Source organism: Stereum hirsutum, assembly GCF_000264905.1.
Source record: "Stereum hirsutum FP-91666 SS1 unplaced genomic scaffold STEHIscaffold_4, whole genome shotgun sequence".
In the NCBI taxonomy this organism is placed as follows: Eukaryota; Fungi; Basidiomycota; class Agaricomycetes; order Russulales; family Stereaceae; genus Stereum; species Stereum hirsutum.
Genome location: NW_006763134.1, coordinates 982,363 through 997,774, shown reverse-complemented (window position 1 = coordinate 997,774; position 15,412 = coordinate 982,363). Strand labels below are relative to the sequence as shown.

The 15,412-nt window shown below is 51.3% G+C and overlaps 5 protein-coding genes across 5 annotated transcripts; 3 read left to right on the top strand and 2 right to left on the bottom strand.

The window, feature by feature from the left end:
* Positions 1–160: 160 nt before the first annotated feature.
* Positions 161–3,529, top strand: STEHIDRAFT_93941 (uncharacterized protein; the record flags this gene model as incomplete). Its single annotated transcript, XM_007301800.1, has 14 exons — positions 161–523; positions 619–684; positions 754–779; positions 840–928; positions 989–1,015; positions 1,088–1,170; positions 1,243–1,284; positions 1,352–1,428; positions 1,494–1,609; positions 1,666–2,021; positions 2,151–2,318; positions 2,429–2,572; positions 2,633–3,072; positions 3,155–3,529. 14 exons carry the CDS (start codon positions 161–163, stop codon positions 3,216–3,218), a joined length of 2,061 nt encoding a protein of 686 aa, XP_007301862.1. The 3' UTR covers positions 3,219–3,529.
* Positions 3,530–4,226: 697 nt separating this feature from the next.
* Positions 4,227–7,569, top strand: STEHIDRAFT_119703 (seven-hairpin glycosidase). Its single transcript, XM_007301799.1, has 17 exons — positions 4,227–4,491; positions 4,575–4,645; positions 4,704–4,735; positions 4,863–4,880; positions 4,989–5,062; positions 5,196–5,227; positions 5,278–5,378; positions 5,483–5,542; positions 5,616–5,665; positions 5,716–5,782; positions 5,841–5,912; positions 5,992–6,005; positions 6,081–6,503; positions 6,590–6,806; positions 6,876–6,931; positions 6,989–7,008; positions 7,084–7,569. The coding sequence occupies exons 1-17, from the start codon at positions 4,334–4,336 to the stop codon at positions 7,275–7,277; spliced, it is 1,659 nt and encodes a 552-aa protein (XP_007301861.1). The 5' UTR covers positions 4,227–4,333; the 3' UTR covers positions 7,278–7,569.
* A 135-nt stretch (positions 7,570–7,704) lies between these two features.
* STEHIDRAFT_93936 (uncharacterized protein) lies at positions 7,705–9,070 on the top strand. Its single transcript, XM_007301798.1, has 4 exons — positions 7,705–7,858; positions 7,951–8,155; positions 8,247–8,528; positions 8,672–9,070. The coding sequence occupies exons 1-4, from the start codon at positions 7,728–7,730 to the stop codon at positions 8,888–8,890; spliced, it is 837 nt and encodes a 278-aa protein (XP_007301860.1). The 5' UTR covers positions 7,705–7,727; the 3' UTR covers positions 8,891–9,070.
* A 377-nt stretch (positions 9,071–9,447) lies between these two features.
* STEHIDRAFT_154632 (uncharacterized protein) lies at positions 9,448–10,229 on the bottom strand (the record flags this gene model as incomplete). Its single annotated transcript, XM_007301797.1, has 3 exons — positions 9,448–9,998; positions 10,090–10,112; positions 10,174–10,229. The coding sequence occupies 3 exons, from the start codon at positions 10,227–10,229 to the stop codon at positions 9,448–9,450; spliced, it is 630 nt and encodes a 209-aa protein (XP_007301859.1).
* Positions 10,230–10,610: 381 nt separating this feature from the next.
* On the bottom strand, positions 10,611–15,322 carry STEHIDRAFT_138069 (uncharacterized protein; the record flags this gene model as incomplete). The annotated part of the gene is made up of 14 exons (XM_007301796.1): positions 10,611–11,155; positions 11,222–11,450; positions 11,527–11,534; positions 11,621–11,722; positions 11,800–11,816; positions 11,876–13,164; positions 13,228–13,332; positions 13,398–13,425; positions 13,613–13,833; positions 13,928–13,975; positions 14,079–14,093; positions 14,164–14,286; positions 14,354–14,452; positions 14,599–15,322. The coding sequence occupies 14 exons, from the start codon at positions 15,320–15,322 to the stop codon at positions 10,993–10,995; spliced, it is 3,171 nt and encodes a 1,056-aa protein (XP_007301858.1). The 3' UTR covers positions 10,611–10,992.
* Between the last annotated feature and the right edge of the window lie 90 nt (positions 15,323–15,412).

The following is a 15,412-nucleotide window of genomic DNA, read 5'->3' as shown; positions in this document are numbered from 1 at the left end:
TGGGTGGCACAGTCAATCGGCATAATCCGGCTTGGTGAAACCAGGTGAAACCTCTGTCGATGTCGGATGCGACTTTTCCCTCACGGTCTCTTCTGTCTCTTGAATACCTTCTTGCTACTCGCTGTCTCTTACACTTCACAGGACTCATCAACATTCACACATGGCTGATCGACCAAACAAAAATACCCTTAAGCTAGAGAAACGCAGCAACAAGAGGCTTAGAGCAGACCGAACCGCAAAAGAAAAAGCCAAGAAAAAAGGAGCCGCGCTGTCCAGGCGTCACTACTTCGAGATACTCCCCGTCGAACTTCTCGCACATATTCTTTCCTATGTTCCCACTCCAAAAGACGTCTTGGCCGTTACGAGGTGCAACAAGCACCTGTGTGCTACGCTGCTGAATAACGCGCAGCGGTATATATGGAAGAGAGCGAGAGAGGAGTGCAGCATCCCGATGTCGGGGCCACCACCGGGATGGAGCGAGGCGGCGTATGTGGCTTTTGTGTTTGATGGAGGAATTTGTGAGGTATAGCAGTCTTCTTGACAACTTCCATGTCGTGTACGGTTGTTGGATAATATAGTAAAATGGGACTGACTTGGATGCATTTGTTTTGGGCATAGGTCTGCGGAACGCACTCGACGAAACGATATGCCTCTTACGCATTGCGGGCCCGACTTTGTGGAGCTGTGAGTCCCTGCTTACTTTCTCACTTTCTATCTCGAGATGCTCTTCTGACGCCGTGCTTCGTGATGCAGGACCAGTGCACAAGGACATTTTCCCGGTAAGTCGAAACGGAGCATGTAGTTACAATTGATTAGTAACCTCTGCGTTGAATTTCTAGAGAGAGACTTGTCATTGAGCCTGAAGCTCCCAACGTCCGTCCTCATATAGAGAAATGGATTCCACGTCTTGAAGAGTCCACTTCACTCGGTGAACTTGTCGCTGTAACCCGCTTCGTGGCGTATTGCTTACTTATATGAGTTTTCACAGACCCTGGGGTACCGACTACGCTTATTTGTGAGTCCAACATCATTTCCATGAACGGCATACTTCAGCGACCGATGATGCCTTCAATTTGTGCCTTTTCAGGTCGCAAGACGGATTGGGAGGCAGCCATAGAGGAGTACAACCGAACATTGGTCATGACTGGATCTATAGAGCAAATGGCCGAGGTAATCAATACTAGGGCCCATCCTTGTCTGATATTCATCTATCTAATATTCATCAATATCTCGGCTTCTCAGAAACACGGCAAGGAAGAGAGACTTATGCTCGCAATGACCGCAGTACGTCCTCTTACAATCTATATCGCAGTACGGACACGTACTCAATCTTATGCTTGCAATGGAACAGCACTATCGTGAGCTCTGCAAGTTCAGCCAAGCTTGGGAGAAAGCACACAAGTTGGCAAAAAAGACGAACGATTCCACGTCAGTTTACTCTACAAGGCACCCCTTGTTAGCCACAGTTTACTAACTTCGGAACGGAACCACAGCATGACAGCCATCGCGGAGAAAGAAGGATGGAATGTCAAGAATATGTTGGATTCGCCCACGTACAGAGTTTTCCATGTTGGCTTCAGCAACTCGTTGCAAGTCTACACCGAGAAAGGTCGGTGCCATTCGAATACGACTATCTTCGCCCCGACGCTCACATACTGTCTACAGACTTTGGGATTATTCGTTCTCAGGTCATCGCCGAAATGGACCCCCTTGTTGACAGACATAGACGCCGCAAAGTCGAAGCCGAGCTCCTCACCCGTCAAACCGACATCGAGCGTCACCACCAACGCATCAAATCCTCCGGAGCTTATGGGCTCGTCCCTACACTCGCCGAGTTCCGCAAGTTGCCTACTATGAAAGCCATGGTCGATAAAGACACAGCCTCGATTGACGAGGAGTTGAGAAGATCAGATCTCGTGGCGGCTTTGTTGCGCGATAACTTGAAGAAGTGGTTGGAGGAGGTGAGAACCGGATTAGCGAAGCTCCTCGGGGTTGTGAATTACAAGAATGCGTCGACCAAGGTATGTGGACTTACATTCGGGCGGGCACTATCATCCTGGCGTGATGGTCATGGCCGCGCACAACAACTTCCCGTGCCGTGTAACAGACTTCAGCGTGAATCTCTGGTCGCTGAGTTGTATCTATCACAGGTGCTTCATCCTGCAGAACGCGTCACGGCGCGCTTCTTATGTGTGACATGTGGCAACAAGGCCGTCTCACTCGATTTCGCCGGTGTGTGCAAACACGAGTGTGGCAAGATGTCTCGAGGTGCCTTGAAAGCTCCATGGACCGCTGAACGCTTTATTGCAGACACCAAAGTATGTGCATCTCGTATTCCTAGACCTTGTAACTTGACGCTTCTGCTGGCAGTGCGCTGACCTATTCTTGGTTTATGCGTTCCACCTGGATGTATTTCGCGATTGTTCAGGCTATAGATGTTGCTGTTCAAGCGGCGAAGCTGGCCGGAATCGATGCAGGGGATTTAGATGCTGCGAAGAGGCTCGATGATATCGGTCCTCGCTTTCAATGCGATTCTTGCGACTCTCGGATATACATGAACTTCCGGTGCCTAGTACGTGTCCAGATTTATATTCCGCGCTTTATATTGTCGTGCTGACAGCGAACTGTTTAGGCGGCTCATAGCAAAAGACACGAAAACATGGAGATCACATTGCTTTCCGTTGAGGAAGCTAGGAGCAAGAATATCTGTGCGTTCCAGAGCGGAGCACTCGGAAAGTACACAGTGAACAGTGCGGAATCGAAGGGCCTACGGTCTCTGGACCGGTTTGTGTGCAGGCATTGTCCTATTCCGAAATCCCTGCTCGTAAGGCACACGATGACTGGTCCAGTTCCTGCCATTCCACCAGTGACTGTCCTTCCTACGCCCCCACAACCTTCGGAGAGTGCCATCGCCGCGAACCCTCCAGCTACGCCTGCCTCGGTTCCTAATGGGTTGCCCGAAAAGTCGAAGAGCGGGGAGCAAGTCATGGACCACTCGGATGGTACCAACAAGCAGAATTATCCCAAGGGCGTATTCTCCTTCAACGGAATGGTGTCGCATGTAATGAGCAAGTACGTCCCAGCTTTTTGTTCTACGCTCGTACTATAGTCCAGTGACTCGTCGGGTGCTAATCGTTCGGTTTGTGTGGGATAGACATAGCGCCACGTCGGTAGGCGATGAAGACTTTTTCCCGATAAACAACCATGGTATGCTCTAGGCGTGTACTCGATCTTACTGTTGGAGGCTGCGATTTGTTTGTCGGATATCTTATTCGAGGATATTTATGGATCGGTTATTTCTGGCGCAGTCTATTCCGTGTCGTATCTTTTTTCGCGTCCTTTGGTCGGCCCTCTGGCATGTGTCCAATTTTCGTCCCAGTACTCCGAAGCTCTCGATGTTCCACAGTGGCTTGTCCAGGACTCCTGGTTCAATGTGGTGGTCCAGTGGTGACCCAGCAGTCCTTTTTCTGTCTTGACAAGCGTCTTTCTTATTATAAGTAGGCAGTACAATTTTGTTACAGATCAGCAATAGCACGGCCGGAAACCAAGATGAAGCAGGACGTCCGTGCCTCGAGTGCGACGTGTGCTACATCCCACTCACGAGTAATGCACAAGGTCCATTATAGACTTGCTGCTAACCGTGACTGTTACCTTCTCGAGCACGGAGTTGCCGGTTATGTATCAGACACGTTCACATGGCACATCCGTGAGCAGTATAACCTCACGGCGTACGTCAACCGCGAGGCTCCTAACGCAGATGGTTCCAAAAAGGTCAGTTCAGACATTGCATGATGACTATATCACAGAGAGGCGCGAGTTCAGGTTCAGGAGACAAGGTGAGCCATACGCGCTTCTCTTTCTTGGATGCTGAAGCTGGCTTCTGGAACCATCAGATCTATCGCGAGAGGTTCTACGTATCAGGCACTCCAGCCGACCTGCATGCTCTTCTTCCCCATCCAGCTTTGTTTTTATCTGTGGACAGGCTCGAGGCCAAGGGGCGTGTCACACGCCGCGAATCAGCACGCATCTGCAGTGGACGGTAGAAGCCCGGTTTGAGTCCGGCGCTTTAGTGTCGGGGAAGGTTATTGGTTCACTACTCGAATTCCCAGTTTCTGGGTGCGGGAGGCGGATATGAACATGGCAAGGCCGCCTTCGCGCATCTCAGTTCAAAAATAGGCGAATGTCAACTCGACTATTTATACGGGCTTGGCACATTTTCGGTTGACAGGATTGTTGGTCTTCCCCATCCTTCCCCTCGTGCACCCTCTCCACCCGCCGTCCGCCACACATTCCCTCTTTTGACCAGTCTTACTTTGTCAGAGAGCGAATGAGAATGTGGTCTACCACGCTACCTGCTTCGCTCGTTCTGTTGGGTGCTCCTCTGGTCCTTGGCGCCGATGTGCAGTTGCAAGGCTTGACTGTGCCATCGCAATATGCTTCACAAGGCGATGCGGTGAAACAGATATTCACGGACAGTTATAATTCATACAAGTATGTTTTGCGCATTCCTTGTTATGCTAGGTGTGGGACTGTTTTAGACTGATCTCGGGGAACGCGGTCGTCTCGATATGTAGGAAGTTCGCCTTCGGTCACGATGAGGTCGAACCTATCAGTGAAACTTTCACGGATCCTCGTAATGGATGGGGTGAGTCGAAGTTCACGTCTTGAAAACCACGACATCTGGGCTGAATGGGACTCACCAGGCGCGAGTATTGTCGACGGTATGACCACCATGGTGCGTACAGGCCGACGTTGCGCGCTGTGCTCTGTTGCTATCCCTCTCACTTCGTCCGCCCCGTTGCTGACGATTGAAAATTTGCCGTCGAAACCCCTGCGCTTCTCGCTTCTTTTCCCATATGCAGTTCATCATGGGACTCGACGTGAGTGTCTTCTGTTCCAGGCATCACATCATCCGCTGTTCGGAAGGAAGTCTCAGATTTCTGATACATGCCATCATCATCGCGGGATATGCTTCTTGACTTGTGCAGGACTTCTTCGACGAAGCGTTGAACTTTTCACAAAGGATTGACTTCAACGTGTCCAATGTCGACGAAACGGTCAGGTGAGCACAACTCAGGTGTGCAACAAGCGACATCATAGTCTACGCGTCGCGCCTCTGTAAACGTGTTGAAGAGTTTTCCGATGCTAACGGTGGTACTCGGGTCCATTCGTCGCTCATGGCGGTGACGGATCAGTGTCTTCGAAAGCACCATCCGATATGTTGCCAGTCAGTGGTTATCTCGGAGACCTTGAATCTGGCTAATCCACACACCACAGGTCTTATCAGCACATACGAGCTCTCTGGAAAGCAACACCCGGAATTGATTGAGCGGGCGAAGGATCTCGGGAACAAACTCTCCGTTGCGTGGTCCGCTCAGGTAGGTCGCGCTTCCTTTCTTCACCTTGAGCGGAGAACGAGCTTCGTACTGTAACCTGGGAGACGATGAAATGAGCCTTACCTTGTGGATCGACGGTCATTCAGAACACGATCATCCCTTACGGCGAATTAAACTTCACGACCGACACCGCGGAGATTGATACCGTGAGTATTCGAATCTTTATTGGATAAAAATGTTGGCAATTGACTCTACGCACCCTTAATTTTTCTCGCGCAGTCCAACATCGCGGAAGCCGGTACATTGTCGATGGAGTTCGACAGACTCAGGTCAGTCTTTGTATACCGTCTAGACCAGCTCGAAATAACCCTCTGCACAGCTTGTATACCGGAAACGATACATATCGTAAGCTCGCTGTTGGATCCGTGAAGGAGATCATCTCGCTGGTTTGTTTTCCCGTAACCAACGAAAAGGATCGCAAGGTCTGACTCCATACCTATCTAGCCTGCCCCTCTTCCCGGCTTCCCTGCACAAGGTATCGATCCCGGGACCAACAAACCTGTCGGAGCCTATGTCGTACGTATCATGCTTCTTCCGCTTTCCCTCTCTCCCACTCACATACAACCACGATTGAAAATCGGCGGACACAAAATAGACCTGGGGTGGAGGGTAAGTAGCTTTCCTCGATTTTTTTTATCATTTCCTGTCCTCCTCTCGCTGATCCTCATTACGTCCTTTCTTCAGGTCAGACTCCTACCTCGAGTATCTGATCAAATACGCACGCCTTACCAACACCGAAGACAATTCTTTCACTAACGCCTGGCTCACCGCCGTCGATTCGTCCATCCACACTCTTTTGCGCACCTCCACTGTCGGAGACCATGTCTATCTCGCTGACCAGGACGACGACGGGCTCATTAGACACATAGGCAGCCACTTGGCTTGCTTCATGGCCGGGAACTGGATCATGGGCGGTCGTCTCACAAACAACCAGACGATCGTGGACATCGGGTTGAAGCTGAATGATGCGTGCTGGAATACCTATGCTGGAGATGCTACTGGTATCGGTCCTGAGGCGTTCGCATGGATATCTGATGAGACGAATGGCAGTTTCACCGGCGGATCGGCCCCCGACTCTGCGCAGCTTGCATTCTATAACCAGAATGGGTGAGCCGTCGACCCATCGTTCTTGCACCTTCATATTCGTATATTTTCCGACGCGTCTCTCATCCTTGTGCGGTCATTCTGTCTAGTTATTACGTGACCACCTCCGACTACGTTCAGCGACCTGAAGTGCTTGAAAGCAACTTCTATGCCTGGAGAGCGACCGGTGACACAAAGTACCTCGACCGTGCCGCTGCCGCCGTGGATTCATTCCAGAAATTCCTCAAGGTCGACACGGGATACATTGGTCTCAATGACGTGAACGATGTCTCTGGAGACCCTGGCAATCTAGTTGATGACACAGCGGTGAGTTCAGATCCTTGAGCTGGGTATAGATACCGAGTGACTGACGCAGTTCAATTATTCTCTTTGCAGAGTTTCTGGTTTGCAGAGGTGTTGAAGTATCTCTTCCTTACTTTTGATGACCCGAGGTACGAGATGTCTACGATCTTGATAAATTACGTCTATTGACAAACCTTCTTGTCCAGTCATATCTCCCTGAACGACTGTACGTATCTTCTATCGTGTTCAATGCGTATGGCGACTGGCCAGAACCCTGAATATTCGATCCTTGTGTTTCTAGTCGTCTTCAACACCGAAGCGCACCCATTCGCTGCGCCGCCCGCACAATCGACTTACGGCAATGCGACTCTCCTCTCTCAAACCGCATGGCAGATCCAGCAGACCGGACCCCTCCCCGCAATCTCAACCCTTGCCTTCCCTCTTCCAACGAGTGTCACCATCGGTGTCGCCGCTACTGCTGCCGTATCGGTATGAGGTGGATGGAGTTGACCTGAAGACGGACGGACTTATATCCATACAATCCTTCGAGAATGGTTAGAACTCTATACCTAACCTGTTGCATTCTTTACTTGCTCTGTCACCACGAATATTGTCTTCTTGATCACTTTGTGTAGTACGAGAAGTTTTGCTTCGAGTCTCTCATTACTGTGGCTCTGTTTTTCCTTGTTCTCAAATTATCCACTCATTTTCGACTTCATAGTATACTGAGACACTGTACCTATCTCCCCCAAACGTATGTTATGTTGACGGTCCCAGCAAAATAAAAATAAACAGTCCATATCTACAAACACCGCATTGTGCGCCACAGTGGCCCCTGATGCCAACGCTCAAGGATATCGATCACGTGGTGGGTGTAAGTACTCTACGTGTCGACGCTTCTCGTCAACGCCTACACTGTACAGTCCACTCTCCTTTCCATCCTCTATGATGGCTCGTTTAACATTCCTTGTCGTCCCATTACTGGCCTCACTGGTGGCGCAAGCAGCACAGCTTGCTTTGAGTGCTCCATCATACCAAGTACTCTCTTCAGATGGTAGCCAGCTTCGCTCTGAACAGTACGCATCTGTGCCACGTCCTCCGCAGCGGATACTCGTCCATCCAATGCCACAATAGAAATGCTGATAGTAGTGGCCTTTGGTATGTATAGAATCACGGATACGAACCGACAAGCCAAATTCGTTGTATTGAACTCGACAGAGACACTGAAGCTCTCGTTTCAAGTGACGGAGAAGGGAACCGAGAAGGGCGTCCAGCCTCATCAGGCCTTCCTTCGTTTCTATGACAAGTCAACGGGCGAGGAGGGGATTCAACCCGTGAAGGTTGGCCCTACCGGAAAGGCAAAATTCGAGCTTGTACGCTGCGCCACTCGTCCATTTACCCCGAACTCAACCACACTGCCTACCCACACCGCGCTCTCCTACTGATGTCCATTTATCATTACAGAACATGGCCAAACCCCCTCCTTCTCTTCCTCCAAGTGGAACTGCTCCTCTATCCGTCACTCTCATCCTCGGTTCATTTGTTCACTCCCCGGCCACCATCCACCTCTTCGACGTGCAAATCCCTCCATCCCTCCCTGCGCCTCAACATCCCGAGGATGCCTCCTTCTACTTGTTGCCCGAGATCAAACATACGTTCCGTCCCGAGCAGACAGTCCCCCCGACTGTGGTTAGCGGATTCTTCACGCTGCTGGTGTTGGCGCCTTGGGTTGTTCTTATTGGTTTGGTACGTCTCAGGCTATCCGTATTTATATTCCGCTGCGCGTGTGCGCACGTTCACATGCTTTCGCCTTCTACCCTCCTCCTTATTCCTCGCATTTGAATGGTGGCGCTAACCTACTTCCTGGTTTCCCGCGATCAATCTACCAGTGGACGGCCGTCTCTCCAAAAGTCCCCCACCTCTTCGATCTCTCCATCTTTCCTTTCACAGGCACCCTCGTCGTCATCGAGGCTCTCCTCTTCTGGTATTGGACCAGTCTCAGGTTGGGTCAGATTCTTCTGTATGGATCTGCTGCTGGTGCTGTAGCCGTCGTCACGGGCAAGTGGGCCTTGGCCTCCATGGGCGAGCGGAGGCTTGGGAGGACTTAGAGTTGCTTTGTCGCTGTGGGTTGATTGGATGGAGCAAAACAAAAATCTGTCTGTTCTTGATTCTCGATTTGTGGAGGAGGGAATAGGCGGGTGTGGGACGGCTCTGTGTGGCGTGCTTCGCGTTCAGGATACCAGACAAGGACAAAATAAAATGCCAAGCTTGATGCCTGGCTTTCGTTTTGTTCCACAATCGCGTAGGCCGTGAGTCGACGAGATTCGTGAACGCAAGCCATCGAATGTCGTGCAGTGAGTGGTGTCAGCACTATCCACTGGTCAAATGTGGCGCGGCAATGGCCGGATGATCGTTGGGACACAGAAGTTTACCTCGCTTCCTGAAAGCGAGCACAAGCCTCCCCTTCGTCAAAGCTCAAGAAGTCGCAAAGCTTTTTCATTCACGTTCCAACTCGAGCACTTTGATCGATCACGCGCATCTCATAGGTAAAACTGTACGTGACTTCGCGTCTAGTGACTACTTGCAATGCGGCAGAATGGAAAAATACAGTAAAGTACACAGCTTCTAACGATCTACAACTTCATGCTGACCTTCTCAACATCTCTTAGAACCTGTCCCTCTGGAAGTTATCCTGGGGCCGTTGCCCCGTCGTCGTTGTGCTGTTAGTAGGACCGCCTTGGACATATCCACCATTTCCCCCACCCGCGTAACCTTGTGGCTCGGCGCCCCTCACACTCGTCCCAAACTGCTGCTCCTGACCAGGTCTTGCATCTCGCCCATACGAATCACCTGTTCCCGAACCGTAGGTTGTACCCTCTCCCGAACCATAGCCAGCACCCGTGCCCGCTCCCGCACCCTGCCCGTAGTTTGAGTCATTCACTCCCGCCCCAGCACCGTCGGAGTACGCTGCAGCATCCCCCGACCTGTACATGTCGCCCGAGGGCTGTGATCCCACTGACCCCCTTCCGACGTCGGTCGTTCCCGCACCAAGACCTGGACCGGTGCCCATGCTGGTACTGCCAGTGGGGCGGTTGGAGAGCTGCCCCATGCCCTGGGAGGTTTCATTGCGTCCGGAGGCAGCGAGCGCTGCGTGTTGTTCTTGGTCAGAGTCTCCGAGGGAGCCCATGGCAGTGCCACGGATCTGGTCACCGACACCTAAGTAAAGTCAGCAGATGCGTATTAGTTTGTGTTGGGTCCATGAACTATCTCAAATGTAAATGTAAATCATGGTTGTGGCGCCACATACCGTGCACGACGTTGGCTGCTCCCCTATTAGGATACCACTCGTCAGCATTGGCTGGATAATCGAAGTGACAACGACAGAACGTACTTGATTTTACCAGCCAGACCACCGTGGCTAACAGAATTACCGGTACTTCCAGACATTGTAAGTAGAGACGGATGAGATATGGAGTGTCTTGTTCAGAAGAGGGTGTTTGGGTGATGTTGTGATTGTTCAGACGCTGTGAGGAGCAGTGGCCTTTATATACTCAGTGTTCGAGCGTCCATAAATATTCCTGGAACGGGTGGAGTTTATGACGTTCGTTGAGGCCCTTGTCATACGGTGACGTCACTAGCTCGTTCAAAGAGCGGGGTTGCAGCGAAACTCACTCACCAAGCGGCAGAGTTCGAGAGCTCGACGGTCATTTCGAGGTCATGTAGGCGGCAGAGGGCCACGAAGCATAGTAGATTCCTGTATATTATGTGGATAGCGAAAGATAAAAATATCGCGCATACAGGTCTGGAGAAAGCAATATGAAAGCGAAACGACGACGATAGAACAGACGCGCAGAAGATGTGAGACTAGCATCCCGTGTGTGTGCTATGAATAAGTAACGGTGGTAGGTATAATGATGACCAAGAAGTAGCGGCCTGAGAATTGCATCAGTGATAAGGAACGGAAGCGCAAGGAGGTGCAAGAAATTATGCGGCAACGAATGGTAGGGTGATGTGTCGCGACAAGAAGTGCAAGAAAACTGAATAATCTGAGCAAGTAGAATCCTCGTGAGGCTGGACGACATGAAGAGGGACTGAAAGCTGGCCCATCAAACATCGAACATAGGAAGTAACAGTCAATGAGACTGTTTCGAAAATCGGCCGGCCACCGCGACCGAAGAAACTTGCCAGAGCGTAGGTGCCGTGTAGCGAATCATATCCATCCCACATTTCTAGCCTCCTTCAAGATTACCGGCTGATACTTGCTCTTTAGTTGCTTCCCAAGGTTCTCCTTCTTCGCGCTCTTCTCGAATCCGGGAATATACTGCTTGTGGCTCTCCTCTTCCTCTTCCCACGTTGCCTGCTTGTAATCCCAACTGCGAAAGAAAGAACCGTGTCAGTCTTACACACTGGAGCTCAAGCCACAGAAGGATGGAACGTACTCAATCCACTTGATGAGCCATATGAATCGGCCTTTGCTGGATGCAAGCACTTCCGGAGGGTGCTGGTCGTACATTCCCTTCGTAAAGTCTTGGTCGAGCTCTGGATCCCCGATGATCCATCGTCGTCCGATAATCTTCTCGACGAAGTAGTCCCCCTCGTTCTTCGGGTGGGGGCAATCTGGGCGAGAGCACATGTCTTTTCTTTCCGGAATACTTTGACGTTCGGTAGCTGTAACAGCAAGAAAAGGTAGAGTTAAGTGGGATATTTTGGATACTGAGGGCAGAAAAAAGACGATTGCACCAACCTTCCGAGCTGTAGTGCGGGAATGATGATAATTATGTGGATATCAATGTAGTCAGTGATAAGGCTTGACGTTGGTATTACAATATGGCACGTACGGGAAGGCTTTACATAGGGGACAGACGAAGTGAAATTTATCCCAGTCAATCTGGGTACTTGCCGAGAGGCCCACACAGACAGTATGGTACCACAAATTGCATCTAGAGTAGCAGCCACAATTACGGCCAGATTATCGCACTGAGTGTTCGACCATCTATTGAGAGAGATGAACACATACCTTTCGCACTGGATATGCTGTCAAGGCCATGTTAGCGAGAGTCATGGCAAATGAGGCAAGACCACAGATAGCTCACTTTATCCTTCTTCACCGCATCAGTCCCGTCCATCCTCACGGGCCAATCAAGCCTTCCGTCTGCCCCCAGGAGCTCCTTCATCCTCTCCTTACTGGGCGGGGGAATGGGCGGAGCACTGCGATTTCGCTGCTTCTTACTCTTCTGAGACTTGGTCCGGTCCTTCGCCGATCCAGAACCAAGTGCCGAAACAGACCTATTCTGGTCCGCGTCGAATTCCGCGAACTTCCTCTTCTTCCCCTTCAATGTCTTCGCGGCGGCACCAGAACTGGATGCAACGCGCCTCTCTCGTAGCTTTCTGGCGGGTTCCATCTCCTCCTCGCTCAGGTCTGTCAACGGTGACATCGACTCCCTCTCGAACTCAGCTGGCCCACACCCAGTCCCAACCGCGGATCCAGAGTTGGCTCCGGCCCCGAACCCACTTTCACTCGCATTTTCCCACTTTGACGCCTCTCCCAGGCCGACTGAGACAGGAGCGTGTGTATGATCATCGTCGTCCTGGTCGTCCATCATGCCCGTACTCGCACTAGCCGCACGAGTATAATCAGTAAGTTGGACCACTTCCCGACCGTCACCATTAAATCTCGAGAACGGCTGAACAGAGACTTTTGGAGACGTTTTCGACAGTGGCATGGATGAGAATGGTGGCACAGAAACCCTGGTCAGTTCTGTGCTGACCGTGGTCTCCGGTGTACCAGCGGTTCTGGAACGGTGGCGTGTATTCAAGGATACGCGTGTAACCGCGGAAGTACTCGGTGAAACTTGGGCTTGCGTTGCTGGGGTCTTAGTCCGTGATCTGGATGGAGGACCTGGGAGCGTAGACTCCTGAGTATCCTGGGAAATGTGTAGTTGCGCAGGTAGTCGAGGAGAGGAAGGCGTAGGCTCCGTGGATTGCCGAAGCATTTCTGAATCCGAGTTCACGGAGCTGATGTGGTTGGAAGGAGGAAGAATCGCTTCTTGTTTCAAGGACACAGGTGAAATGGAAACATTGAGTATGTCACGGACCGCCGAGGACTCGCGAGACGAGAGGGCGCTGGTGGGCAGGATTGAATTGACCCTCAGCTCTGGAATCTCTGTTTGTGCGACTGGCGAGCATCGTTCCGGAAAGCATTGCACTTGAGGCGAAACCGACGACGGCACAACTTCAGGAGGTGCCCGTGGTTGCGGGGTCACGTCTCCGCGCACGACGCCTGTAGGGGCAAAGCGGCTTGGAGGGGGGGAAATGGAAGGAGTGCGAGAGGGAGTCGGTGATGGTGAAGGTAAAGGTTCATCTGGTTTGTGAACTTCTGGGGCTGCAGAATAATGGCAGAAATTAGGATAAATGGGAGAAAACAAATGACGAGAAAGGTGCGCGCCAGAAGGAACTGATGGTGCACTTATTAGCGAAGGGTCGATGGTATCGTGCGGGTACGGAGACAGTTCTCGAAAAGGCGTCGTGCTTGCACGCGATGAGGTAGCATCTGTCATGTGTGGTCAAACACATCAGACTTGACTTTTCATCACAGTGCTTGGGGCTGTTGCTTACAGCCATCGTACACATCTTGGCCTGAGTCATCTAAAGATAATAGGTCAAACCGTCAGCCTTGGTCCATAAAGCTAGCATACATGCTCCAACGTGGAAGCAAGTCAGGATAGGCAAGCGTGACCCCATGTCACAGTGTAGCAGTTTACTACCCTATCCCGGCTCGCTTCCACGCTGGCCGCTGTACCTCGCCTTCCATGAAAAACAAAGCACCACTCACGTCGTGCACTTAGGGAGTCATGAGCACCCCTATATTTTTGCGCCTCACTCCGTGTCTTCGACCAATCTACAGGCACCATCTTCTGACCTCTCGTCTTCAAAGTGGCGTCGTCGTCACCGTACCCACTATGCGAGCCGAACCTGGAGCCATCATCACTGGTACGATCATAGGGCGCGGAACTGGGCCCTGGCGTAGGGCGTGCGTAGTCCGTAGACACATCTGAAACCACATTGGGTACAGCTTCAGCAAATAAGCAGACATTGCAATAGCGTAGGCACCCTGCAGAATAGATGGACTCCTCGAGTAGACATACCGTAGCCAACGTGAGGTCTCTGAGCGGGCGTTCGTGGTCCGTGAACGACTATGAAAGAAGTAAATCAAAGTTAGCACACAAAACTCTAAACATGTGTCTCCACCTTCCGGTCCTGCATAACGAGGGTGTGTGAATCTCAAACGCGACAAACCTGCTGCATTGGGACCTATAACGCAGAAAACCACCAGTTAGCATATAGTCAACGAGCCTAGACACAGACTTCCGGGCTCATTTACCTTGATACTGGAAGCGGAAAGGTCGAAACATAGGGTCAATTTCGGCCGCTGTTTGAGTTCGAGCTACAGGCTTGGGCATAGTAGGAGGCGGAGATTGAGCATCGATACCGGTTTCAGTATAGACTGCGATGAAGAAAAAGGCAAGTTTAGCCCAGGATAGTGCTGATGGCGTACGAGCAGCGAGATATACCTTTCAGTGGCGGCAGCTCTTGTTCAGTTTCAGGTTCCGGCACAGGACTGGTAGCCATATCTTGGTGTATGACAGTAGGTCGGGGAGGGGAGGATGGCACTGAAAGGATAAAAATACAGTTGACCATGAGTAACGAAGGCATATATCGGATGTATGCGCTTTCGGCCAAGGAGTCTCTTCGCAAGAAGAAAAGGAATGTATGCACAGAAAAAGGAGCCATGCAGGGAAAAGACGTGTTTACTCACTGCCAGCCTGTGGATCTCGCAATCGTTCCAGGAGCTCCAGTACATCACACTCGATACCGTCCAGTCTAGCCCAAACCGACGTTGTCTCCTTGCAAGCCTTCGCGCTACCTTCGACTTCGCCACCACCACCTTTGTCTCTACCACCATCAACCCCCACCGTCGGAGCCCTGCTATTAGCCTTCCTAGCCTCCTTGACGCCCACAACCTTTTCCAGTCTATCCAACTTCCCCAGAACCGCCTTGAGGCCATCTAACTGTACCACTTTCATCGAGTCGACCTTCTCGTCCAACGCCGTAAGCTTTCCATCCATAAGGTCTGTAAGCTTCCGGATTTCGCTGGCGTTGTTCCGCTCAAATCCCAGGAGAAATTCACGGAGAGTCGAGCGAATTGAGTCTCCATATGGCGGGTCCGAGCGTTGCATGGTCTGACCAGACGATTGGGGGTGAGTTACACCAGAAGAGGCAGATCGCGGATGGTACGTTTGATTATGAGGCATTTGGGCCAGGAATTGGTTGGTTGAATGATAATGCCCGTAAGCTGCTTGAGTGAGCGTTGCGTTAGACTGCACAGTGTCAGGGTGTTGCGCTTGGGCCGATGAATGCGTTTGTTGGTGGATGTGAGCTTGGAATTCCTGATCGGATAGAGGTCTGTCCCCTCGCGAGGTCCTACGATTATTCTCGCTATCGAATATAGCCGACCAGTTCGTTGACACTGGGGGCGCCATGGGTTGGGAAAAGGGTAGTTGATGTTGCGATATTGGATGAAATCCCAATATAGTGGGTGCAGAGGCGGTCAGAGTGGATTGAGAAGCAGC